The sequence below is a fragment of the Perognathus longimembris genome, chromosome 17 (assembly GCF_023159225.1).
Source record: "Perognathus longimembris pacificus isolate PPM17 chromosome 17, ASM2315922v1, whole genome shotgun sequence".
Lineage (NCBI taxonomy): Eukaryota > Metazoa > Chordata > Mammalia > Rodentia > Heteromyidae > Perognathus > Perognathus longimembris.
Window position 1 is genome coordinate 56463715 of NC_063177.1, and position 26631 is coordinate 56490345.

Sequence of the window (26631 nt, forward strand, 5' to 3'; positions counted from 1 at the left end):
TTTCTTTTAGGAAGCTCAAGCTAGGCTGGATAAATAGCTGTCACAGAGTTGGGGGGATGTGGGGTCATGGAAGGCAGGGCGATGAGGCAGCCCTGACCTGCTGCTGAAATCCACTTTAGACTGCTTCAGCATAGACTGTGCCCTTGAGCTCATGTGAGCATGCACACGCGAGCGTGAGCATGGCTGGGTCTGTGTCCACGGGCGTGGAGGTGGCTGTCTAGGATGGCACCCCCTGGGGTGTGGCATGTGTTATCCTAACCCCCAGAAAGGCCTCTAGCGTGGGTGCGCCCCTGCGGCCTGGCTGGGAAACCCCGAGACCCTCCCTTGTCTGGACAGTGTGATAGCCCGCCGGGAAGGGCAGGGCAGGGCAGCCCAGTCTCCAGGGCCTCCAGTGCTCCTTGGGCTGGGGGGGGGGGCGGGGGGCGGGGGGCCACCCTAATCCCCGTCTGTGCATGAAGCTGCCCCCGCCCCCAGGGAGTGCTGAGACTGCATCGCAGGCGGGAGGCAGGGACGCCCTCGGGCTCCCTGGCGGAGGCGCTAGTCCCCTGCTAGGGGTGGCTGCGCCCCAGCGGCGCCCCGACCCGTCCCCCGGCCCATCCCGTCGTCCCCACCCCCTCCCGCTCCCCGGCTTCCCCCCTCCAGCTCGGAGAGCTCGGCCCGCCCCGCCCCCCCCCCCCGTCCACCGGGCCGCGGCGTCCCGGCTCCCCAGCCCGTCCCCGGTGCCCGGCCCCATGGAGCAGCTGCTGCGCGCCGAGCTGCGCACCGCCCGGCTGCGGGCCTTCGGGAGCCCCGGGCCCGGGGACATCAGCGAGGGCCAAGCCTACGACACCGACGCGGGCCCGGTGTTCGTCAAGGTCAACCGCAGGACGCAGGTGCACGGCCGGCCGGCGGGGGCGCCGGGCAGGGAGGGGGGGAGGGGAGAGGGAGGGGGAGAGGGCCGGGAGCGGGGGAGAGGGCGGGGAGAGGGAGGGGGAGAGGGAGGGGGAGAGGGCGGGCACGGGGGGAGGGAAGGGGAGAGGGAGGGGGAGAGGGCGGGCACGGGGGGGAGGGAAGGGGAGAGGGAGGGGGAGAGGGCGGGCACGGGGAGAGGGAGGGCACGGGGGAGGGGAGAGGGAGGGGGAGAGGGAGGGGGAGAGGGCGGGCACGGGGGGAGGGGAGAGGGAGGGGGAGAGGGCGGGCACGGGGGGGAGGGGAGAGGGAGGGGGAGAGGGCGGGCACGGGGGAGGGAAGGGGAGAGGGAGGGGGAGAGGGCGGGCACGGGGAGAGGGAGGGCACGGGGGAGGGGAGAGGGAGGGGGAGAGGGAGGGGGAGAGGGCGGGCACGGGGGAGGGGAGAGGGAGGGGAGAGGGAGGGGGAGAGGGCGGGCACGGGGGAGGGGAGAGGGAGGGGAGAGGGAGGGGGAGAGGGAGGGGGAGAGGGCGGGCACGGGGGAGGGGGAGAGGGAGGGGAGAGGGAGGGGGAGAGGGCGGGCACGGGGGAGGGGAGAGGGAGGGGAGAGGGAGGGGGAGAGGGCGGGCACGGGGGGAGGGAAGGGGAGAGGGAGGGGAGAGGGAGGGGGAGAGGGCGGGCACGGGGGAGGGGAGAGGGAGGGGAGAGGGAGGGGGAGAGGGCGGGCACGGGGAGAGGGAAGGGGAGAGGGAAGGGGAGAGGGAGGGGGAGAGGGCGGGCACGGGGAGAGGGAAGGGGAGAGGGAGGGGGAGAGGGCGGGCACGGGGAGAGGGAAGGGGAGAGGGAGGGGGAGAGGGAGGGGGAGAGGGCGGGCACGAGGGGAGGGGAGAGGGCGGGCACGGGGGGAGGGAAGGGGAGAAGGAGGGGGAGAGGGGGAGAGGGAGGGGGAGAGGGAGGGGGAGAGGGCAGGCACTGGGAGAGGGAAGGGGAGAGGGAGGGGGAGAGGGCGGGCATGGGGGAGGGGAAAGGAAGGGGGAGGGTAGGACTGGGGGAGGGGAGGGTGGGGTTGGGGAGAGTGCCCCAGGCCCTTGCTTCAGGATTAATTTTCTAGCCTAACTCGAGGTAGGCGCTCTCCCATCCAGCTTGGAGGAATTTGGGGGGACCCTGAGGGGACCCTGAGGCTCAGAGGTCCTCTCAGGCCTTCTCCCCTCCCGCAGGGGAGGAGGACAGGGCTTCAGGGCCTCCCGGCAGGGGCTGTCCCCCTAGTCCTCAGCAGTTTTTTCTTTTCTTGGTTCCTAAGGCCTGCTTAGCTGGGAGCTGGTGGCTCAGGGCTGTGGCCTCTAATCCTAGCTACTCAGGAGGCTGACATCTGAGGATCAAGGTTCCAAGCCAGCTGAGGCAGGAAAGTTCTTGAGCAGATTATCTCCAATAACCCACCTAAAAACCAGAAGTACAGATGTGGTTCAAAGTGGTTGAGCACTGGCCTTGAGCAAAAAAGGTGAGGAACGGCATCCAGGCCTTGAGTTCAAGTCCCATGGCCAACAACAGCAACTATGTGCTCCTGCTCAAGCATGTATGGCACTTGGTAACACAATTAGAAAGTCAGCCTGAATAGGCAGGCTGCTGGTGGGCCCAGGCACCACCCTGGGTGGGTTCAGAGCTCCTGAGGACAGCTGGGGCTTGTGGACACCTTCTTACCAGATGATGGTCAGGGCCCCAGCTCGCCACTCCAGGCGCAGGCTAGCAATTCCAGGAGGCCGGCTTGTTTGTTCTCTCTGGTACTTTGAATTGAAAGGTAGAGTTATCTTCCTGTGCAGCAAATAGGTGCTTTGATTTCATTCAGGAGCTTGATTTTCTTAAACCTGCCATTTTATAGACACAAGTATTTACAAACTAATGAATCTGTGCTTGGGATGAGGGTGGAGCTCAGTGGTAGAGTGCTTGCTAGCCTAGCACACACAGGTCCTGAGTTGTGCAAAGGCCATATTGCATCTTTAGTACCATTAAAAAGAAAGGTGAGGGGCTGGGGATATGGCCTAGTGGCAAGAGTGCTTGCCTCCTACACATGAAGCTCTGGGTTCGATTCCCGAGCACCACATATATGGAAAACGGCCAGAAGGGGCACTGTGGCTCAGGTGGCAGAGTGCTGGCCTTGAGCCGGAAGAAGCCAGGGACAGTGCTCAGGCCCTGAGTTCAAGGCCCAGGACTGGCCAAAAAAAAAAAAAGAATCATAATCCCAGAGTTCTTCAGTTACTGTAAACCCAAAAGGCATTACCACTCAGGTGGGTACAAAGAAAGAGGGCCCTTCCAGACAGGCAGGGGCCAGGAGAATGAGGCTAGGCCTGAAGTTTGAGGGGTCTGAGGCTTGCAGAGCACTAGTTGCAGAGATGAGGATGTGGGACCGGTTTCTGGAAGGCCTGGCTGTAGCGGAAGTGAGAGGGAGCTGGGACTCTGGGGCTGGGCTCAGATCCCCCAAGGAATTGAGGACCTTCCTGCCTCTGAGCAAGGCAGCCACAGGCACCACAGCAAAGTACCCTGTTTGGGCATAGTAGAAGTAACCTGGGTCAGGGAAGGCAGGCCTGGGAGGTGTCAGGCATGGTTCAAGTCCAGTGGACCTGGAAAAAACGGGAAGGAGACACACATGGAGCTCACCCAGGGCCCTCTTGTTTCTTGAACATCACCATAAACATCCCAGTGTTACATTAGATGAATTCTTCCTTGCTGTGTGCCACATGTTGGTGAAAAAGATTCACTTTGGGGCTGGAAATGTGGCTTAGCAGTAGAATGCCTGCCTAGCATGCATGAAGCCCTGGGTTTGATTCCACAGCACCACATAGACAGAAAAAGCCAGAAATGGTGCTGTGGCTCACGTGGTAGGGTGCTAGCCTTGAGCAAAAAGAAAGAAGCCAGGAATAGTACTCAGAAAAAGCCAGAAATGGTGCTGTGGCTCACGTGGTAGGGTGCTAGCCTTGAGCAAAAAGAAAGAAGCCAGGAATAGTACTCAGGCCCTGAGACCAAGCCCCAGGACTGGCAAAAACAAACAAACAAACAAAAATTCACCTTTTCTTTTTTTTGCCATTTCTGGGCCTTGGACTCAGGGCCTGAGCACTGTCCCTGGCTTCTTTTTGCTCAAGGCTAGCACTCTGCCACTTGAGCCACAGCGCCACTTCTGGCTTTTTTTTTTTTTTTAATATATGTGGTACTGAGGAATCAAACCCAGGGCTTCATGTACACAAGGCAAGCACTCTACCATTAGGCCATATTCCCAGCCCCCAAAATTCACCTTTCCTTTTTTTGGCCAGTCCTGGGCCTTGGACTCAGGGCCTGAGCACTGTCCCTGGCTTCTTCCCGCTCAAGGCTAGCACTCTGCCACCTGAGCCACAGCGCCCCTTCTGGCCGTTTTCTATATATGTGGTGCTGGGAAATCGAACCCAGGGCTTCATGTATGCGAGGCAAGCACTCTTGCCACTAGGCCATATTCCCAGCCCCTGGGATTATGATTCTTGTAGCTGCAAGGACTATGGGTGGCTCAGCGTGGCTGGCAGAAGCTGCTGCTGGAGTTGGAGCTGGCAGAGCCAACAAGACTCATGGCGTTGTTTGGATGTAGGCCCGGAAGATGTTTGAGGGGGAGATGGCAAGCCTCCAGGCCCTCCACAGCACAGGCCTGGTGCGGGTGCCTCAGCCTGTAAAGGTGATCAACGTGCCAGGAGGTGGGGCAGCCTTTGTAATGGAGTATTTGAAGATGAAGAGCTTGCGCAGGTGAGTGTGGGAGAGAGGGACCCATATACGCGCACGCGCGCGCGCACACACACACACACAAAGACAGAAATACATGTGACTACAGAGTCACAACTATAGAGCAGGAGGGAACAGAGAGAAAGAGACAGACACACAGAAACACACACGGGGAGCAGCTTCTGCTGAGCTGCCTGCAAAACTCAGCACAATCACCAGAGTGTGTGTGTGTGACTGTCTGTGTGTGTGTGTGTGCCAGTCCTCAGACTTGAACTCAGGGCCTGGGCACTGTCCTTGAGCTTTTTTGCTCAAGGGTAGAGCTCTACCACTTGAGCCACAGCTCCACTTCTGTTTTTTTTTTTTTTTGTGTGTGTGTGTGTGTGTGTGTGTGTGTGTGTGTGTGTGGTTAATTGAGGATAGGAGTACCATGGACTTTCCTGCCTAAGCTAGATTTCAACTATGATCCTTAGAGCTCAGGCTCCTGAATTGTTGGGATTACAGGTGTGAATTACCCTGCCCAGCTCTCTTGAGTTTTTTGCTCAAGGCTAGTGCTCTCACTTGAGCCAAGCCTTCATTCAGTTCTGGTTAATTGAAGATAGGTGTGGAGGCTGGGAATATGGCCTAGTGGTAAAGTGCTTGCCTTGTATACATGAAGCCCTGGGTTCGATTCCTCAGCACCACATATATCGAAAACAGCCAGAAGTGGCGCTGTGCCTCAAGTGGCAGAGTGCTAGCCTTGAGCAAAGAGAAGCCAGGGACAGTGCTCAGGCCCTGAGTCCAAGCCCCAGGACTGGCAACAAAAACAAAACAAAAGAAGATAAGTGTGCTGAGCCACCAGAGCCTGGCTCAGAGTTCATTTTAAATGGAGACAAAGGTGTTTACTTCTGCTGTATGCTTTTTCTTTTCTTTTCTTTCTTTTTTTTTTTTTGAGGGGAAAGAAGTTTGGCTGTGATAAGGCTGCATTAAACAAGTGCACTTGAACCTATCCTTCACTTTGTACTTTTGTTGTTGTTGTTTGTTTTTTAAATGTATATGAAGTGGCACTGTGGCTCAAGTGGTAAAGCACTTGAGCTGAAGAGCTCAGGGACAGCACCCAGGCCCAGAGTTCAAGCCCCATGACTGACAAAAAAAAAGGGAGTGGAGGGGGGGAGTGAGGGAGGAGGTAACAAATTGGATAAGAAATGTACACACTGCCTTATGTATGAAACTGTAGCCCCTCTGTACATCACTTTGACAATAAATAAATTTACATATATATGTATGTGTGTGCATATATATATGCATACATATATTTGTCTTTTCTTTTTTTGTACTTGGGATCAAACTCAGGACACTGCACTTGCTAGACCAGCACTTTGCTACTGAGCTACGTCCCAATCATTGTTTTGAACTTTATAGTATACAAAATGCCAGCTCAATTTGGGTTGAGCAAGGCTAGTCTATTAGCTGCAGTCTTAATTTTCTTTTTTAATTATTAGAGTCCTATATATCCATGTGTAAAATATGGGGAATTCAAATTCAAGAGTAGGTTTCTGGGGCTGGAAATATGGCCTAGTGGCAAGAGAGCTTGCCTCCTACACATGAAGCCCTGGGTTCGATTCCCCAGCACCACATATATGGAAAACGTCCAGAAGGGGTGCTGTGGCTCAGGTGGCAGAGTGCTAGCCTTGAGCGGGAAGAAGCCAGGGACAGTGCTCAGGCCCTGAGTCCAAGGCCCAGTACTGGCCCAAAAAAAAAAAAAAAAAAAAAAGAGTAGGTTTCGAGTAGGTTTCCAGTCCTGCACAATTCCATAAGCAAGGAGTGAGGGACTACTTGAGTTTCAGCACGTGTTTGTCATCACTGTTTTTCCTTTATTGCCTTTTGTATTTGTGCCTGCAGAAGTGGTAGCTAAAGTTTGACTTCACTCACTCTTTGAAACTTTGTGCCTGCTGGATGGCTACAGGAATTCTCACACCTGGCCCCTCTTCCTGATTTCATGCTTCTGTTTGGGGGAGGGAAAGGTCATATCTAGCATTCACTTTTTACTTTTTAATGGAGAGTAGTTTTTAAAATACTTCAGAATGGAACACACGGGGCGGGATTATCACTTGCTATTTTAACTGTCCTATGTTTGCTATTTCAATTGCCTGTATTTCTTCTTTCCTTAGCCAGGCATCAAAACTTGGGGACCAGATGGCAGATTTGCACCTTTTCAACCAGAAGCTCAGGGAGAAGTTGCAGGAGAGGGAGCACACCGTGGGTGCGTGCCGTCTGTTATTGATACCCTTACCACCCCAGACTGGCTACCCCCGAGCAGCACCCATTATGCCTTTTTCTCCTCTTTGTGCTAGTCCTAGGGTCTTAAACTCAGGGTCTGGGAGCTGTCCTTGGGTTTTTTGACTCAAGACTAGCGCTCTACCACTTGAGCCACAGCTCTACTTCTAGCTTGTTTTGGTGGTTAATTTGAGATAAGAGTCTCACAAGTTTCCTGCCCAGACTGGCTTTGACCTGTGATCCTCAGATCACAGCTTCCTGAGTAGCTGAGATTACAAGCGTAAGCCTCCATTGTGCCTTTGGATGGAATTTTGGTAATAGGTTGAATTGAATGTTATCACATTTTACCCTGAATTATGAAAAATAGGATTATTAAACAAGAATTCGATGAAACTGATAAGCTAGTAGAATTGGTTTGTTACTCCTTCCCTGCCTGGCTCCGTGGCCTGTTCAGTGGACTGTCCAGAGCCTGAGCAAGTCTGTATGTTGGCTCCTCACAGGCATGTGTAATGCGCTCTCAGACCACTCACGTTCCAGCAAGCACAGCGAGGCCTACAGGAACCTCTCTGTATAAAACGGGGAGAGAAAATGCCAACTTGTGTAAAGTAGATTCCAGGAAAGGATTATCAGCTCCCTGAACCTTGGACCTCTGTTTACAGGCCACGGGGCTGAGAGTGCTGAGCCCCAGTATGTGAGCAAGTTCGGCTTCCACACTGTCACCTTCTGCGGCTTCATCCCTCAGGTAAGTGCCTGCCTGGGTGAGGATGTCCCTGTGTAGCTGATGACCCTTCCTGGCACCCAGTGCTGACCACCTGACTGTGTGTGTGTGGGACCGAGTGCCAGTCCCCAGGCATCAGAAGATCAACTACCTGATTTCTGAAGGTAGAGGGGAGGCTGTGACATCTGGGATGGGGGCCCCCTGTGTGGAGAGGCTCTCTGGTGGGGGTGGAGGGGGATGGGAATGGTGCTGCCAGGGGAGCAGTGTTCCAGTATCTCAGGCAGAGAGAACAGTGGTACAAATGTCATGTGTTGTGTGCATGTGAGAGAATGAAGAAGGATAGGACAGCTCCTCTTCTAGGGCCTTTAAAAGTGGTATTATTATTATTCAGATATAGGCTTGAACTCAGGGCCTGGGCGCTGTCTCTGAGCTCTTTCCCTCACGGCTAGTACTCTACCACTTTGAGCCACAGAGCTGCTTCCAGTTTTGAGGTGGTTAATTGGAGATAAGAGTTTCACAGACTTTCCTGCCCAGGCTGGCTTTGAATCGTGATTCCCAGATTTCAGCTTCCTGATTAGCTAGGATTACAGGTGTGAGCCACTAGCACTTGGCTTCTTTTGCCCTCGATACTAGCAATTTGTCTTCTTTCTTTTTAATCTGATCAGTCTGGCTAGAAGTTTATCAGTTTTACTGATCTTCTCATAAACCAGCTCTTAGCATATTGATTTTCCTTTTTATTTCATCAATACGTTCTCTGTGTGTGTGCTCGTCTTGGGACTTCAACTTAGTGCCTGGGTGCTGTCCTTGAGCTTTTTTTTTTTTTGCTCAAGGCTACTGCTGTATCACTTGAGCCACAGTTCTACTTCTGGCTTATTGGTGGTTGGAGGTAAGAGTCTCATGGGCTTTACTGCTTGGGATATCTTTGAATCTTTATCCTCAGATCTCAGCCTCCTGAGTAGCAGGGATTACAGGTATGAGGTACTAGTGTTCTGCCAAATACATTTTTATTCCTGGGCGGGCCTTGAATAATCATTTTCCCCATCTTCACTTCCTAAGTAGCTGCAATTATCTAGAGCCAGCACAGCTAGCCTTTATTTTCATGTTTTGAAGCTCTGTTTTTTTTTTTTTTTTTTTTTTTTTTGCCAGTCCTGGGCCTTGGACTCAGGGCCTGAGCACTGTCCCTGGCTTCTTTTTGCTCAAAGCTAGCACTCTACCACTTGAGCCACAGCACCACTTCTGGCTTTTTCTATATATGTGGTCCTGAGGAATCAAACCCAGGGCTTTTGTATATGAGGTGAACACTTTATCACTAGGCCATATTCCCAGCCCCTTCCCCTTCCTTCTTTTGGATGAATTAAAAAAATTCTGTACCAGTGCTTGAACTCACGAACTTTTGCTCTTGTTTCACTATTTTTGCTTAGTTTTTTTTTTTTTGGCCATTCCTGGGGCTTGGACTCAAGGCCCAAGCACTGTCCCTGGCTTCCTTTTGCTCAAGGCTAGCTAGCACTCTGCCACTTGAGCCACAGCACCACTTCTGGCCATTTTCTATATATGAGGTGCTGGGGAATTGAACCCAGGGCCTCACGTATACGAGGCAAGCGCTGTTGCCACTAGGCCATATCCCCAGCCCCTTTTTTGTTTTATATATATAATCAAACGGAATTACAGAGAGGTTACAGTTTCATACATTAGGCATTGGATACATTTCTTGTACTGTTTGTTACCTTGTCCCTCATTCCCCCTCCCCCCTCCCCCCCCCCCCCCCCCGCCTTTGCTTAGCTTTTTATACTCATAGTTGGCACTTTACTACTTGAGCCATGCTTCCATTCTGGCATTTTTGCTGCATAATTGGAGATTGAATTCTTTTGGATTTTTCTTCCCAGACTGCCTTTTAGCTGTCATGTTCAGGTCTCAACCTCCTGATCAGCTAGGGTTTTAAGCACGGGCTACCAGTACATGGGCTTAGATACACTGATTTATGATTCTAGTTATGTCTGCATTTGGCTGATTAGCTATGGTACTACTTGCTATGTTCTTTTAGTGATTGCTCTAGGGTTTGGGAAGATTCTACATGTAACTGCTCTGTTGCTCTGAGTTGCAGTACTGACCTCTTTTATTTTTCAGGTGAATGAATGGCAGGATGACTGGCCAACCTTTTTCACTCAGCACCGGCTACAAGCACAGCTGGACCTCATTGAGAAGGACTATGGTGACAGAGAGGCCCGAGAACTGTGGTCAAGGCTACAGGTGAGCTTAGAAATTAGTTCTCTTGGGAAGAAACAGTCCCTTGAGAATAGTCAGCATGGCCAACACTGCTATTGAAGTAGAGGTGATCAAGTTGCATGCACATTAATGACTTCTTGGCTCCTGGGTGCACTGTTCCACTCTAGGTCTCCAAGTATTCAACCTGAGACTTACTTTCCTCATGTGGAATGTGTCTCTAGCTACTGAGTGGTGGTCTTTGATATTATTTGTCTAATTACTAGTAATGCTTGTCCACTTTTACCCTAGTTCCTCCTTCTCTGCCAAAGTCCAGGTGAGTACTTAAGTCTCATTGTGGGTCCTGTAGTATGCTGGCCACCCAGGTGGGACTCCAACTCATGACAATAAAGTCACCAGTGAAGGACTGAGGCCTGCCTTATTCCCCAAGGTCAAACAAGACAACAGGCTTGATCACATGCCTGTCTACAGGCAGGTTATTCCAATCTGGGCTGAGCAAGAACACCACCCTTGGTTCCCACGGGATAATAGCCCCTCACCCCAGGTGGAGCATTCCACTGTTGCCTTGGCCAAAGATAGTGCCCTGGTCCCCCAAGAGACCATAACCCAGTTTCTGTTTTCTTGTTAAGCCCTATATAAGCCTACCTCAAAATCTAGTTCCTTGCACAACCTCCAATCCCATGGGAAGGTCTGTACCCCTTGCTGGCAATAAACAGTCTTCACCTGTTGAGGATTGAGTCCAGCCTATTCCTTTTCTGTTCTCCATTTTCCTAACAACCAACACTCAGTCAATCATGCTAGGAGTCTTTATTTAGCTGCGTAGTGTCTGTTCCCTTCCATTGAGATGGTAAAGAACAGCACTGGGCTTTGTAGGGCTTGGTTTTTAAAGGCAAAAATCACATGTACCACACGCAGGTGGTCAGGTAATTTCTGTTCAAGCAAGCAAGCAGACATACAGAACTAGACTTGGCTATTAAACAAGGTGCACATTCCAGGCTACTCTCTCTTTGTTCAATTCTGGGTTCTGGGTGTAACTGGTATTTACTGCATACACATTTAACTCCATAATTTAACTTAAAATCTCTCATCTCTGGAATTTTATGCTGGTTTTCCTCATTCCTTTCTTTGGCAAAGGTCAAGCAGCTCTAGGTTAAGCTGCTTTGGGCCCCCGTTATCCTTAGGTTATCCTTAGTTCCTGTTACTTGGGATGGCTCAGCCTCTTTAGCTAGGACTAAATGTGAATTTCTTGGTCTGGATGTCTCAGGTCCCACTATGATTGGTTTCAAAATATAACTCTAAAAATGCTAGAAACACGATTCATGTATTTCAATCCAGGGTGAATATGCATCAAACAATTTTTTTTTTTTTTTGCCAGTCCTGAGCCTTGGACTCAGGGCCTGAGCACTGTCCCTGGCTTCTTTTTTGCTCAAGGCTAGCACTCTGCCACTTGAGCCACAGCGCCACTTCTGGCCATTTTCTATATATGTGGTGCTGGGGAATCGAACCCAGGGCTTCATGTATATGAGGCAAGCACTCTTGCCACTAGGCCATATTCCCAGCCCGCATCAAACAAATTTTATTTAACTAGCATGATACAAAAGAGGTGAAGATCTACATGATTTTGTTAAGTTAATGCAAAACAATGATAATACTGTGTGAATATCACTGGTTCTGCAAAGGCTGTGGACCTAAGTGAGCAGTAAGCGGCAAGCTGGGCAAGACCCCGTCCCCTGGAGTCAGAGGACCCTTAGCTCTGGCTTAGTAGATTGCTTAGTTGGATCTTGAATAAACACATGGGTCATTGTCTTATTAACAAGAATCACGTGGCGAGACTGTAGTCCCTTGGTAATTCCGTACTCTAATTGCTTTCTTAGGTGAAGATCCCAGATCTGTTTCGTGGCCTAGAGATTTTCCCTGCCCTGCTCCACGGAGATCTCTGGTCGGGAAACGTGGCTGAGGATGACTCAGGGCCCGTTATATATGACCCAGCTTCCTTCTATGGCCATTCGGAGTTTGAACTGGCAATTGCTTTGATGTTTGGGGGGTTCCCCAGGCCCTTCTTCACTGCCTACCACCAGAAGATCCCCAAGGCTCCGGGGTTCGAGCAGCGGCTGTTGCTCTACCAGCTCTTTAATTACCTAAACCACTGGAACCACTTCGGGCGGGCGTACCGGAGCGCGTCCCTGGGCACCATGAAGGAGCTGCTCCGGTAGCAGGTGCCCCGGCCTCCTCGCCGAGCCCCAATAAAGCTCGTGCTGGCTCCCGGCTTGCAGGCAGCTGCGTGCTGGTTTCACCGGTGTCCGCCGCGTCCGGGGCGGGGAGGACGGAGGCGCGGCCCGGCGAGCGCCTCACAATTCATGGGTCGGGTTGGGCCGCAGGCCGACGGGCCCCGCGGCTCGGCTAGGCTGGGGACCGCGGGGGGGAGGGGGGTCCCGGCCTCCGCAGCCCGGCCGGGGGGGCGGGGCGGGCACGGTGACCGGCGTTTGGCCGCGGGCTGCCTGGCCCCGGCGGTGTGGCCGTGGTTAATTATCGTGCCGGTCCGGGGGCAGAAGCTCCGGGCCCGGGCCCCGTCCGGGAGCCTTTGTGCTCCAGGCCGGCCTCCTCCTCCCTCGAGCCCGCCGCTCCACTTCGGGCTTTTGGGCGGCACCGTTTCCAGCTGGGGCGAACAGCCACGGAGCGGCCCGACGGCGGCGCGCCCGGCCCCGCCCGGCCCCGCCTCTGCCGCGGACCCGGGCGCAGGCCCCGCCCGCCTCCCCGCCCACCCCCCCCCTCCCCGCCGCGCGCGACCGGCGCCTGCGCGCTCGTCCGTCCTGGCTCCGCCTGTTCCCTTCCCGGAGAAGGCGCGGCTTTCTTTCCCCGCCTCGGAGCGCGTGCGCATGCGTCCTGAGCGCCGCGTCGCCCGGCGCGTGCTCCCGTGGCGCCTGGCACGCCCCGTAGCGGGGTCGGAGGTCGCGGGGTGGGGCCGGCCGCTGGCGGGCGCTCCCATCAGCGCTCCGCGGTGCGGTGTTCTCCCGGTGCCGGGCGTCCCCGAACAGCGCGCCCGCGGGCATGGCCTTCTGCGGCGAAGCGCCTTCCCCAGGCGCCGCGGAGGCGACGGCGGCGGCGGCGGAGGACGCGCCCGCCTGCAGCGCCTCCCTGGAAGCTTTCGGCGAGAGCGCGGAGATCCGCGCGCTTCTGGGCCGCCTGCGGGAGCTGCACGGCGAGCTCTTGGCGCGGGAGGTGGCGGAGCAGCGGTTCCGCGGTGCGGGCGGCGGGGGGCGGCGGCGGCGGGAGGCCGCGTTACTTCCCGTGCCCCTGGTGGTGGGCACAAAGCCCAACTCGCTGGGGACCGCCGTGCGTGTGTGTGTGCACCGCTGTGTGTGTGAGGGCCGCCCTGCGTGCGTGTGTGCACCGCTGTGTGTGTGAGGGCCGCCCTGCGTGCGTGTGTGCACCGCTGTGTGTGAGGGCCGCCCTGCGTGTGTGTGTGCATCGCTGTGTGTGGGCCGCTGTGTGTAAGGACCACCCTCCACCCTATATGTGTGTGTGGACTTCTGTGTGTATGCATCACTGTGTGTGTGTGTGTGTGTGTCTGCCATGAGTGTATGTGGATCGCTGTGTGTTCATCGCTGTGTGTTTATCGCTGTATGTGGACTGTGTGGCTGTGCATGTGTGCATCACTGTGTGTGTACCACTGCGAGTGTATGTGTACCACTGTGTGTGTGCATTGTGTGTGGACTGTTGTGTGTGCCTCCATGTGTGTACCACTGTCTGGGCTGCTGTGTGTGTGAACTGTGTGTGGACCGCCGTGCATGTGTGAACTGCCGAGTGTGTACCACTGTGTGTGGATAGGAGGAAAATACACAGGCATAGCAGAGAACACATACCACACAACCTGCAGTGGGGGAAGGGAGCAGTTGGTGCAGGGCCTATGACCTGGGCACTGGAGCCCCATGAAGACTCTGGGAAGACAGTGTGCTCTGTTTAAGGGCTGTGAGCAGGACCAGAGAGTGGGCAGGGCCAGTGCACACTCCACATTTAGGCCTTTGCAGTCATTTATAATGGATGATTTCCAAAGGAGCTTTTAGATAATGACTTAACTGTGATCGTTTTTGTGAAACTTAATAGCTTAAGACATCTCTACATAATCTTGCTTGGTTTGGAATGACTTTGTTCTGAAAGATGCAGGGTGGTGTGGGCATAGGGGAAAGCATGTAGGCTTCGGTGTTGCAGGCCTTGATTTTGAACCCTGCTTCATGGCCTTGTCTTAGGTTCTTCAGTTGTAAATTTGGGTTCCCGGCAACAATACCTCATTACAGAACTGTTCTGAGGTGGACTGACTATCCAGGGAATAGTGAAAGCATGTTTTCCAGTTCCTGGGAGGCAGGCAGTATTGGTTAGAGGTGTGGCAGGTGAGAACTGCACAGGCAAAGAGGTAGTTGGATTGATAGAACCTGCTGGTAGGTAGGGGTAGAGAGCAGGTAGCAAGAGGGTGCCTGTGGCTCATCCCTGTAATCTTGACTACTCAGGAGGTCGTGAGGATCAAGTTTCAGAACTAGCTGAGGTAGACAAAACTACTAGATTTTATGTCTACTTAGTCATCAAAATGCTGGACTGGAGATGTTGCTTGAAGCCCTGATTCCAAGCTCCAGAATGAGAAACAAAAGATGGTGATGGTGATGTGTGTTGTGGATTTGAAGAGTTGCAGGGGTTAGTGTCACCAAACAAGGAGAGGTGGACCTGTGGAGAGTTAGTAAAAGGAAAGGAAAGAGAAGGGAGGGTTCAGAGTTCCCAGAAGGAAAGTGTACAGAGTGTGGAGCAAGATGTCTGGCCTGGTGTCACTCTGAAGGCTGGGACATGGTGGGAGCACTTCCCCAAGTGGCCTGTGTGGTACTTGCCAGCAAGAAGTCAGGAGTGCTGGACTCAAGGGCTGGGGAGAAGGGCGCTGCCCCTTGGAAGTTGCTGAGGAGCAGCAGGAGGGTTTCTAAGTCCCACATGCTCTCCTGGCTGAGTGATAGTTAATTTTCATGTTATTTTCCTTTTAGTGATTATGGACAAATACCAGGAGCAGCCTCACCTATTGGACCCACACCTTGGTAAGCAGTGAAGCCAATAACTGATGGCTCAATTACAGATGACAAAGACCTTGTATATGCTGTTGGCATCTGTGTGCATTGCTAGCAGAATGTGTCAAGATGAAGTGTTCTCAGTGCTGTGCCTTAATTGCTGGCTAGTTGAGTTGGGGCTGTGGGCCTATGACAGTGGCTGAGGTTCAGATATACTTGAGGCTATAAGCAGATATGTCTAATGGGCATTTCCCTTGCTGCCATTCAAGGAACTTTTTTTTGTACTCAGATACATTTTAGTCTGTTATGGCCAGGCACATGTTGCTTTCTGGTAAGTGTCACAGAGGGTTATCCAGTTCTTCCTACCCATGTAGCACCTTAGGAAGGTATCGTCTTTGTTTCGAAGATGGAAACACTGATGCTTCACTTAACTACTAACTTTATGTGTGAATCTATTTCATTTGATTAAATTGTTTTCTTTCTCATTTCATTTTTGAGATAAGGTCTTACTATATAGCCCAGGCTGACCTTGAGCTTGCCATCCTCCTTCCTCAGCCTCTCAAGCCCTGGAGTTTCAGGTGGGAAAAAGTTTTCTTTTTGCATCTACAATAGGCGCTAGTGGCTCTTGCCTGTAATCCTAGCTACTCAAGAGGCTGAGGTCTGAGGAGCTCAGATCTCTGGGCAGGAAAGTCTATGAGACTCTTATCTTCCATTAACTACTGAAAAGCTGGAAATGGAGCTGTAGCTCAAATGGTAAAAGAGCTCAGAGGTAATGCCCAGGCCCTGAGTTCAAGTCCCAGTACTGGCACAAAACAAAACAAAAAGGGCTGGGGATATAGCCTAGTGGCAAGAGTGCCTGCCTCGGATACACGAGGCCCTAGGTTCGATTCCCCAGCACCACATATACAGAAAACGGCCAGAAGCGGCGCTGTGGCTCAAGTGGCAGAGTGCTAGCCTTGAGCGGGAAGAAGCCAGGGACAGTGCTCAGGCCCTGAGTCCAAGGCCCAGGACTGGCAAAAAAAAAACAAACAAAAAAAACAAAAAAAAGAAAGATACAAGCTGGGTGCCTGTGGCGCATACCTGTAATCCTATCTACTCAGTGGGCTGAGATCTGAAGATTGCAGTTTGAAACCAGCCAGGGCAGGAAAGACCATGAGATTCTTATCTCCAATTAACTACCCAAAAAGAAGGCTGGGAGTGCCCAGTCTCTCAGTTCAAGCCCTAGGGCCTGCTCAAGAGCAAACAAAAGAAAACATGGGTGGCAGTAGCTACTGCTGCTGCTCCTCCTCTTCCTGGGGGGTTGGGGAGGCTTGAACTCAGGGCCTGGGCACTGTCCCTGAGCTTTTTTTGCTCAAGGCTATGCACAAATGAAGCCCTGGGCTTCATGCATGCTAGGCAAGCACTCTACCACTAAGCCACTTTCCCAGTACTTTTAGGTAGTACATGTCTAGTAATTTTTGTTGTTGTTGTTGTTTGTTTTTTGCCAATCTTGGGGCTTGAACTCAGGACCTAAGCACTCTGTCCCTGGCTTCCTTTAGCTCAAGATTAGTGTTCTACCACTTGAGCCACAGCAACACTTCTGGCTTTTTCTGTTTCTGTGGTGCTAAGGAATCGAACCCAGGGCTTTGTGCATGCAAGGCAAGCATTCTACCACTAAGCCAGATTCCCAGCCCTCTTCCTACCCTTTTCTATTCCTCTTAGTCTGTGGTGGCAAACTTCCAGAGGGGACCCTCCTCTGGGTCTGTGCTCCAAATAAACATGGCTTTCTATAGACAAGGAGATCATAGAATCTTGAGTGACCTTTCTTCCTGTACTGGGTTCTAAACACTGCTTCTCTGTGGATAGGAGATTGCTGATGCTGTGTGATTCCTTTCCCTGCACTGGACTCTAAACATGGCATTCCTTTCAGTAGGAGATTGCTGATTCTTCTTCCCTTTTCCCGTGCTCTGAATATGGCCTTCCCAGGGACGGGACAGACACTCACGACTCCATACAACCCCCCTCCTTGTGCTCAGTTCTAAACTGGGCTAGGAGACATTACTGAGCCCTGTGTGACTCCATTCTTTTTTTTTTTTTTCCCCCTCCTTTCTCTTAACACATGCTTCAAGCTAGGTGTGTTTTTATAAATTATGGTGTCAGACATCAATTTTTGATATTGTTTTTTCATTTTCGAGGTGGGAATGAATATTGTATTAAGTGAAGACCCTTTCAGAGACAGCTTAGGGAACACTTTTTACCTTTTGTGTTATTGGTACCTGGTTATATAGGCGTACTAATGTTGGCCCATTCATATGCTCTCAATAAAAAAACCTTTTTTATTTTTCAATGTATTGTTGTTCAATTTTATAGCCAATGTTTGATATCATTTTCCCTAGAATGGATGATGAACTCGTTGTTGGACATAGTGCAAGATAAGACATCTCCAAGTGGCCTTAAACATCTGGCATTTAAGTTTCTTTACATCATCACCAAGGTAACATTTGTGTAGCAGTTGTAGAGTGACTCTTCACATCTTGGTCCAGAAGTTACCCTCCAAAATATTTCTTTGGAAGTACGGTTCTCAGACATTATAGGTTTCATTCTCTCTCTCTCTTTTTTTTTTTGCCAGTCCTGGGCCTTGGACTCAGGGCCTGAGCACTGTCCCTGGCTTCTCTTTGCTCAAGGCTAGCACTCTGCCACTTGAGGCACAGCGCCACTTCTGGCTGTTTTCGATATATGTGGTGCTGAGGAATCGAACCCAGGGCTTCATGTATACGAGGCAAGCAGTCTTGCCACTCTGTTTTTTTTTTTTTTTTTTTTTTTGGCCAGTCCTGGGCCTTGGACTCAGGGCCTAAGCACTGTCCCTGGCTTCTTCCCGCTCAAGGCTAGCACTCTGCCACTTGAGCCACAGCGCCGCTTCTGGCCGTTTTCTGTATATGTGGTGCTGGGGAATCGAACCTAGGGCCTCGTGTATCCGAGGCAGGCACTCTTGCCACTAGGCTATATCCCCAGCCCCGCCACTCTGTTTTGAACATACATATACTGGGACTTAGGTCTTAGTGCTGGAGTTGGGGGATGGGGAAGGGAGAGTTTCAGATAGAACCAAAAGGTTTACTCAGGGAAAAAGGAGAAAAGTTTGATGCTTTTCCCACTTCAACATGTACTGCATGCAGGTTCTGAGACCGGAGGCCAGATAGGCCTCTGATGATGCCGTGTGCTGGCCTGTAGGGGAATTTGTGGTGCTTGGGGTATACCTTTCATCGTACCAAGGACAGATTCTTGTCTGACTAGAGAAACTGAATATTTTACAGAAATGTTAATAGGAACCTCTGAGGTTCTTGGGTCTAGAAGAAAATCTACAAACAAGGTAGAAGAAGTTTTTACTTTTTAGCATATCTGTATTTCTAATAAACACAGTAAGATTTTTTAGCCAAATTGGAACAAACTGTATTTAATGAATAAACAGGAAGAATGGTAGTTTCTTTGATCTTACCAAGTTGTATTACAGTAGTGTGACAGAATTCTTTCTGATCCTTGGGCCCCGTGGATCTTTTTGGTTAGAGGAAAGAGATAATTTTACTCTTTATATTTTCTAATCTTCCTTTCCCTTTCCCTTCTTTTCCTCCTCCCCTTCCCTCTCCCCTTTCCTGCTTTCCCCTCTTCCCTCTTTCCCCTCTCTTCTCTCTCCCCTCTCCACTATCCCCTCCCTCCTCCCTCCTTCCTCCTCTTCCCTCTCCCCTCTCCTTTCTCCCCTCTTTTTCCTCCCCTCTTCCCTCTCCCTTTAGCTATGATTATAGATAGGAGCCACTGGTGTCTGTCCTAATATAAGTTTTAATGTATTTTATTTGGTAGGTTCGAGGATATAAAATATTTCTCCGTTTATTTCCTCATGAAGTAGCTGATGTACAGTCTGTGTTAGATATGTTCACAGATCAAAACCCTAAAGACCACAAGGTGAGTGCCACTCCAGCTGCTTCTGCTCCTTGCATGCAATTCTTTTGGCTTGCTTTTTAGCCTTCATACTTGTTGCTTTAAATTGTTTTCCTTTAAAATGTCTTTTATAAAAAAATATTATGCCTTGTAACTTGCAGTGTGATTGTACTTGCCCTGTGGGAGGCCCACAGGACCCAGTGGTGGTGGGGTTGATGGGACCTGTGGAGGGTGGGGGAAGCAGTGGGATTGTCAGCAGCTCTGCGGTTTTTCTTTCTTTCTTTTTTTTTTTCTTCCCTGAGTCAGGGTTTTGCTTTGTAGCCCAGCTGGCCTTGAACTCATACTTCTCTTGCCTCTTGCTTTAGCATCCTGAGCACTGGGGTTACATGCCTGTACCATCATACTGTTTTTTTTTTTTTTTTTCCCAAGTACTCTTTTTTTTAAAGAACTTGGGAGCCTCACGCTTGCTAGGCAGGCACTCAATCACTTGAGTGGCTCTCTCTCTCTCTATTTTTTTTTTTTAGATGAGCTGGTGTGGACCTTGGTCCTCCTAATTTATGCTTTCCACCATACCTAAGATGACAGGTTCATGCCACCCTCCCCTTTGTGTATATGTATGTGTGTGTGGGCAGGTAGGGGTGGGGCTTGAACACAGGACCAGAGTGCTGTCCTTGGGTTTTTTTTTTTTCTCAAGATCTACTTCCAGCTTTTTTTTTTTGGTCAGTCCTGGGCCTTGGACTCAGGGCCTGAGCACTGTCCCTGGCTTCTTCCCGCTCAAGGCTAGCACTCTGCCACTTGAGCCACAGCGCCGCTTCTGGCCATTTTCTGTATATGTGGTGCTGGGGAATCGAACCTAGGGCCTCGTGTATCCGAGGCAGGCACTCTTGCCACTAGGCTATATCCCCAGCCCCTACTTCCAGCTTTTTGGTAGTTTATTAAAAGATAGGTGTCTCATGGACTTTCTTGCTGGGGCTGGCTTTGAACTATGAGCCTCAGTAGTTTCCTGAGTAACTAGGATTATAGGTGTGCGCCACTGGTGCCTGCAGAGAGTTTTGACTTTTGTTTTAAGCAGGATCATGAAATACAGTTTGTGTATAGTGTGGGGTACTAGCTAAATTAGTACTATTTAGCCCAGTGTACTAGTGCCTGGCCATGCCCAGTCTTTTCTGTTGAGATAGAGTCTGGTGAACTTTTTTGCCTAAGTTGTTCTAGAACTGTGATCCTTGTGATTTTGGCCTTCTGCATAATGGGTCATGTATCTCTGAGCCCAACTACTGGCTGAGATAGGGTCTTGTGAGCTTTTTTTTGCCAGGGCTGGCCTCAAACCACAGTACTCCTGATCTCTACCTCCAGAATAGCTAGGATTACAGTCATGAGCCACTTAGTAAGTGGCTTAGTAAGGTCTTCTGTACTAAAATCATCCTGACTTAATTCCCTAGACATGGGAAACCCGATACATGCTGTTACTGTGGCTCTCTGTGACCTGCCTGATTCCTTTTGATTTTTCACGTCTTGATGGAAACCTTCTCATTCAACCGGGGGAAACACGAATGCCTGTAATGGACCGTATTCTGCAGATTGCAGAGGTAAATATGGCCATACAAATAATCAGCTGCTAATTGTGTCCTCTTTCATGCCTGTACTGTCTTGAAATTAGAGCTCAACTAGGTTAATTCTGGGTATTTATATATTTCACTTCCATTATTTTCAGTAATTTTTTTTTTTTTTGGCCAGTCCTAGGCCATGAACTCAGGGCCTGAGCACTGTCCCTGGCTTCTTTTTTGCTCAAGGCTAGCACTCTGCCACTTGAGCCACAGTGCCACTTCTGGCCATTTTCTGTATATGTGGTGCTGAGGAATCGAACCCAGGGCCTCATGTATATGAGGCAAGCACTCTTGCCACTAGGCCATATTCCCAGCCCTATTTCCAGTAATGTAAAATTCTACTATACTTGAAATTATGATAATTCATGTAGAGGTCAGAATGAATTAGCAGATCTTATTTCTTTGTAGATAATGCAATGTTCTGTCAAGTGTAACAGTGATCTGTAAGAAGCTTTAAGAACAATGTAAATAGAAAATAAGGATTCATTTTACTTTCAGTTGTGAACTTTGCATAAATAATGCATGTTGTAGGAAACCTAGAAATAATGAGTTAAATTTTAGAATGTTAAATTGACCTGTCAAATTTAACCTGTTGAATTCTTGCAGTCTTACTTGGTTGTCAGCGACAAGGCACGAGACGGGGCTGCTGTCCTTGTTTCTAAGTAAGTCCTGCTGGCTGCCCTGGGCTGTTGGCTGATGTGTGACTGGTGTTCAAGAAGGTCTGTTATATACTCTTGTGTTTGGGTATATCTGCTAATCCTCAGATAAAGGTCCAAGAGGTGTTTGCCCCTAAGATTGTTTTACTGTCTCTGTAGGAGCATGTAGGCCTGGTTGGACAAACAAGACACTTCAACTTGAAGTGATCATTCCAGTGCTGGTTTGGGGCTTTTGGACAGAAGGGTAGATCTAGATCAGGTGCAGCCAGGATTCCCCATGGTGTGATTTGGCCTCCACATAGGAGTGGTGGCAATTTGAGAGTCATTTCAGAAGCAGTTCATGCTGTGGTCTATGGAGATCATGAGCACACGCAGGGTCTATGTGGCTTCAGATAAAAAAAATACCCAGTCAAAGCCAGGTGCCAGGGGCTAGGAACGTGGCTTAGAGGTAGAGTGCTTGCCTAGCATGCATGAAGCCCTGGGTTTGATTCCTCTGCACCACATAAACAGAAAAAAAGCCAGAAGTGCCTCTGTGGCTCAAGTGGTACAGTGCTGGTCTTGAGCAAAAAAGCCAGGGACAGTGCTCAGGCCCTGAGTTCATGCCCCAGGACTCGTGGGCGGGGGTGGGGGGTGAGGGGAAAGCCAGGTACCAGTAATCATACCTATTCAGGAGGCTGAGATGTAAGCATCTAAGGATTGTAATTCAAAGCAACCCTGGTCAGGAATGTCTGTGAGACTTCTATCTCCAATTAACCGCCAAAAAGCCAGAAGTTGAGCTGTGGCTGAGTTGGTAGACCACTAGCCTTAAGTGAAAAAACAAACAGGCAGGCACAGCACCCAGGCCCTGAGTTCAAGCTTCAGGAATAGGTATAGGGGTTAGAAGTGTGGCTTAGGTGGTCGAGTGCCTGCCAGTGAGAGCATAAAGTGTCAGATACTGAGTTGGAGGCTCAGTCTCTCCTCTTTCTTCCTCCCGCCCCCCACACCCCGGTGGGATGTAGCTTGGCAGTAGAACGTTCACCTAATATGTACAAGGCCCTCAGTCTGATTTCAGCATCAGAAAATAAGGAGAAAAAAAAGGAAACCAGAATTTATGTATAGGGGAAAATGTGAAATGCTGAGAGGTGAAGATGGCTTCTCTGGTGGGCTGGGTAAGATGGTCAACACAGCCTGCCTGGGGGAATCTAAAAGATGACAAAGATGTGTATGAAGGTTGAAGGCACCTGTTTTGTGAACTTGAGAATTATATATATATATAATATATATATATAATATATATTATATATATATTTTTTTTTGCTAGTCCTGGGGCTTGAACTCAGGGCCTGGGCACTGTCCCTGGCTTCTCTTTGCTCAAGGCTAGCAATCTGCCAACTTGAGCCACAGTGCCACTTCTGGCTGTTTTCTATATATGTGGTGCTGAGGAATCGAACCCAGGGCATGCATGCTAGGCAAGCACTGTACCACTAAGCCACATTTCCAGCCCCAAGAATGCTAATGTTTATATGATGTGTGACTTTAAAAATTTGTATAGTGAAATGAGTTAGAAGCCTTGACAGGTTTTTTTCTGCTACTGTGTTGATGAAAGTTAGTCGTAATAGTTTGTAGTTGGGTTGGCTGAAAATATTTGGCACCTTGCCTGAGGACATCTCACTTGGGGTATGGCTATGTCTTTCTGTGACCACCACTGAAATGGTGAGAGATGCTTGCTTTTTTTTTTTGCCAGTCCTGGAGCTTGGACTCAGGGCCTGAGCACTGTCCCTGTCTTCTTTTTGCTCAAGGATAGCAATCTGCCAACTTGAGCCACAGTGCCACTTCTGGCCTTTTCTATATATGTGGTGCAGAGGACTCAAACCCAGGGCTTCATGTATGCAAGGCAGACACTCTTGTCACTAGGCCATATTCCCAGCCCCAGATGCTTGCTTTTTCAGAGCAGTTGAGAGTCCTATACTTTGGAATGCATGGTCCACGGGTGAGGACGGGGGCCTGAGAAGTAAGAGCAAGGTGCACTTTTGTGCCTAGAGCAGATGAGGCTGCTTCTTCCTGATGAGACACTTGTCTCCAACTAACCACTCAGAAACTGAAAGTGACACTATGTCTCAAGTGGTAGAGTACTTGCCTTGAGCACAAAGAGGCTCAGAGATAGTGTGTAGGCCCGATTTCAAGCCTCACAGTCAACCAAAAAAAAAAAAATGACAAAAAGAAACACTGGCAGAGACTGTTCTCTGCCTCATCATGGGCCAAAAAGATAAGTTTTGCTTAGTCAGCTTTGGTAGTCAGTTTTTATTGTGACAAAAACACTGTAAGAGAAAGCAGCTTAAAAGAGGAAAAGTTTGTTTTGGTTTACTTTTTCAGAGGTAAGAGATAAGTTTTGGTAGTCAGTTTTTATTGTGACAAAAACACTATAAGAGAAAGCAACTTAAAAGAGGAAAAGCTTGTTTTGGTTTACTGTTTCAGAGGTTTCGCGTTTTTGTTGGTTCCATTGTTTCTGGACCTGTAATGAGGCAGAACATCAGGGTGGACAGGAAAACTTGAACAGAGCTGCTTGCCAGGAAGAAGAAACAGAAAGGGGCCAAGAACAAGATACAGTTTTCCAGAAAACACCCCCAGTGACCTAGTTCCTCCAGTAGGCCTTCCACTACCTCCCAACAGTGCAATCTGATTATGACTCTAGTAGATTAATCCATTGGTAAGATCAGAACCAATCACTTCCCAAAAGCCTGTCAGCTGACAACTCAGCCTTAATTTAGCACATGAGCTGGCCACACACCTATAATCCTAGCTACTCAGGAGGCTGAGATCTGAAGATTGCAGTTTGAAGCCAGTCAGGGAAGATAACTGAGACTCATCTTCAATTAATCAGCAAAAAGCTGGAAGTGGAGCTATTGCTCTAGTAGTAAAGTGACAGTCTTGAGTGAAAAAACAAAGCGAGAACACGAGTCCCTGAGCTCAAGCCCTTGTACGTACACATACACAAATTAACACATCATGAGTCTTTGGGAGCAATAAGAAATCCTGTCTTTTAGAACAGGAAACCCACATGTACTTTCATGCAATGCGGGTATCCCAGACTAGGTGTCTGATGGCTGCACCCCTATTGGCCTGGAACTCAGCTCCATCTTCTGATGTGTCATAGGATATCAATGTATTGTTGCTACCATATACAGATGATCACCTTCCCAATTAGTTATGAAGATTAATATTCTTGTTCTTAAAAAAAAGTAAAATTATTATCATTATACAATTATTATTATTATTTTTCCAGTCCTGGGGCTTGAACTCAGGGCCTGAGCACTGTCCTTGAGCTTCTTTTTGCTCAAGGTTAGCACTCTACCACTTGAGCCACAGCGCCACTTGTGACTTTTTCTGTTTATGTGATGCTGAAGAATTGAACCCAGGGCTTCATGCATGCTAGGCAAGCACTCTACCACTAAGCCCCTAAATTTATATTTTGCTCTTTTTTTTTTTGCCAGTCCTGGGCCTTGGACTCAGGGCCTGAGCACTGTCCCTGGCTTCTTTTTACTCAAGAGCTAGCACTCTGCCACTTGAGCCACAGTGCCACTTCTGGCCATTTTCTACATATGTGGTATTGGGAAATTGAACCCAGGGATTCATGTATATGAGTGAAGCACTCTTGCCACTAGCCCATATTCCCAGCCCCTAAATTTATTTTTTGAATTGGCATCAATTAATTGTAAAATATTTTTAACAAGTTTATTTAAAAAATTAAATTGTTATTATAAATGTGATTTACAAAAGGATTATAGTTACGTAATTCAGGTACAGAGTGCATTTTTCTTGACAATGTCATGTATATATGTATGTATGTAAGTATTCATGTGTTTATTTGTGTCGCTCTTAGGGCTTGAACCGAGGGCCTGGGCACTGACTTTGAGCTTTTTCGCTGAAGACTTAGTGTTCTACCACTTGAGCCACAGTGCCACCTCCAATTTTCTGGTGCTTGAGTTCCATGCTCAGGCTAGCTTTGAACCTTGATCCTTAGATCTTAACCTCCTGAGTAGCTAGGATCATAGGTGTGAACCATTGGCATCTGACAAATAAGTCTATTTATATATAAAATGATTCTTGATCATAATCATCTCTCTAATATTCTCTTTCTTTTTCCCATCCCTGTCCCATACTAATCTCATTGTTCTGTTTTTACACATACAGTATTTTCTGTTTGCCCTTTTTACCCTCCCTGTTTGCTCCCCTCCCACTAATGCCAACACCTCAGACAAATGTTTCACCTTCTGAATTTCCTTTTGTTATTCAAGTACATGTTAATTGTTTAAAGAATTTTTATTGTGTTGCCTGCCTCACACATGCCTATGACAGACTTTAATCAGATTGATCATATGTATATACATATATTATCCTGTATGTGCTTATTTATATTTTAGGTCTTATGTCCATATGTGAATGAAACCATGTGTTCTTTGTCCTTCTGAGCCAATATGATAGTTTCCAGTCCATCTATTTCCCTGAAAATGACATCATTTCATTCTTCATGACTGAATAATACTCCCATTATGTATATATACTACCTTTTCTTGATCTTTTTATAAGTTGTAGAGCATCTAAGCTTTTTCCATAGTGTGGCTATTAAGAATAAACACTATTGTTCTTGAATATTCCACATAAGGCTCCTTGGGATGAATTCCTGCTTGTGGAGTGAAGAGTTATGTGGGTTTGAGATTCAATTATTACAAAGATTGAATAAGTTGAAGGTCCCTGTTTCCCTTATTTACAGCTGAGTGAGGACCTTATAAATGTTTACTAACTTTGTCAAGTGGCAAAGTTAGGTCTGTTGTATGTTTTATTCTTTTTTTGCTTGTCCTTGGGCTTGAACTCAGGGCCTGGGCCCTGTCTCAGTGTCTTAGTGCTCAAAGCTAGCACTCTGCCACTTGAGCCACAGCACCACTTATTTTTCTGAGTAGTTCATTGGAGATAAGAGTCTCAGAGTTTTCTGCTCAAGCTGACTTTGAACTGACTTTGATCCTCAGGTTTCAGGCACCCGAGTACGTAGGATTATAGGCGTGAGCCATCAGAGTCTGGCTTGTTTTATTTTTATTTTTCCTCGTTCTTTCTTTTTTTCTTAACATATCAATTGTATAAAATAATGTGTTGTATTGTGAATTGTTACTCTTTTTTTTTGTTGTTGTTGAAATACTTAACTCAGGACCTTGAGGCAGGCACTTCTGCTGAACCATGACTCCAGCCCCCTTTTGCACTGGTGATTTTGAGATAGGATCTCCCTTTTTGCCTTAGTGTCCTACCATAGCTGGGATGACTGGCATATCTACCACTTGTAGCTACTTCCATGGTGATGGAGTTTTACAAATTACTTTTTTCCCTCTTGGGCATACTGGGACCCTGATCTTCCTAATCTCAGCCCCTTGTAGGCATGAGAAACCGTACCCAGATTAATTTGTTATTCTTATGACCAACATAGTGAGGATGGTAGATTTATGTTGAGTTTGACTCTGTGGGTCAGGGACCATAAGATTTAAACCAGTATTCATTTCCTGGTATCCTCCAGAAAAAAAGAGGCAGCTTGGAGCACTGTTAATCACTTACTGGGACAGGCTTCAGCGCCATCTGGTGCT

The 26631-nt window shown here is 49.2% G+C and overlaps 2 protein-coding genes across 3 annotated transcripts in view; both read left to right on the forward strand.

Annotated features, from left to right (window-relative positions):
* Positions 1 to 688: 688 nt before the first annotated feature.
* Fn3k (fructosamine 3 kinase) lies at positions 689 to 12096 on the forward strand. 2 transcript variants are annotated; one of them, XM_048366481.1, is made up of 6 exons: positions 689 to 872; positions 4496 to 4647; positions 6771 to 6862; positions 7536 to 7618; positions 9719 to 9841; positions 11689 to 12096. In XM_048366481.1, the coding sequence occupies exons 1-6, from the start codon at positions 732 to 734 to the stop codon at positions 12025 to 12027; spliced, it is 930 nt and encodes a 309-aa protein (XP_048222438.1). In that variant the 5' UTR covers positions 689 to 731; the 3' UTR covers positions 12028 to 12096. The 2 variants fall into 2 exon arrangements, with proteins under 2 accessions (XP_048222438.1, XP_048222439.1); XM_048366482.1 differs by having other exon boundaries at positions 689 to 854.
* Positions 12097 to 12763: 667 nt separating this feature from the next.
* Tbcd (tubulin folding cofactor D) overlaps positions 12764 to 26631 on the forward strand; it is a 148507-nt gene continuing 134639 nt past the window's right edge. Inside the window, exons 1-6 of the mRNA XM_048366218.1 lie at positions 12764 to 13055; positions 14836 to 14886; positions 17232 to 17329; positions 18688 to 18789; positions 20205 to 20351; positions 20976 to 21031. Coding sequence (XP_048222175.1) covers positions 12863 to 13055; positions 14836 to 14886; positions 17232 to 17329; positions 18688 to 18789; positions 20205 to 20351; positions 20976 to 21031 — 647 coding nt within the window. The 5' untranslated portion in view covers positions 12764 to 12862. The remainder of the gene's footprint in view (positions 13056 to 14835; positions 14887 to 17231; positions 17330 to 18687; positions 18790 to 20204; positions 20352 to 20975; positions 21032 to 26631) is intronic.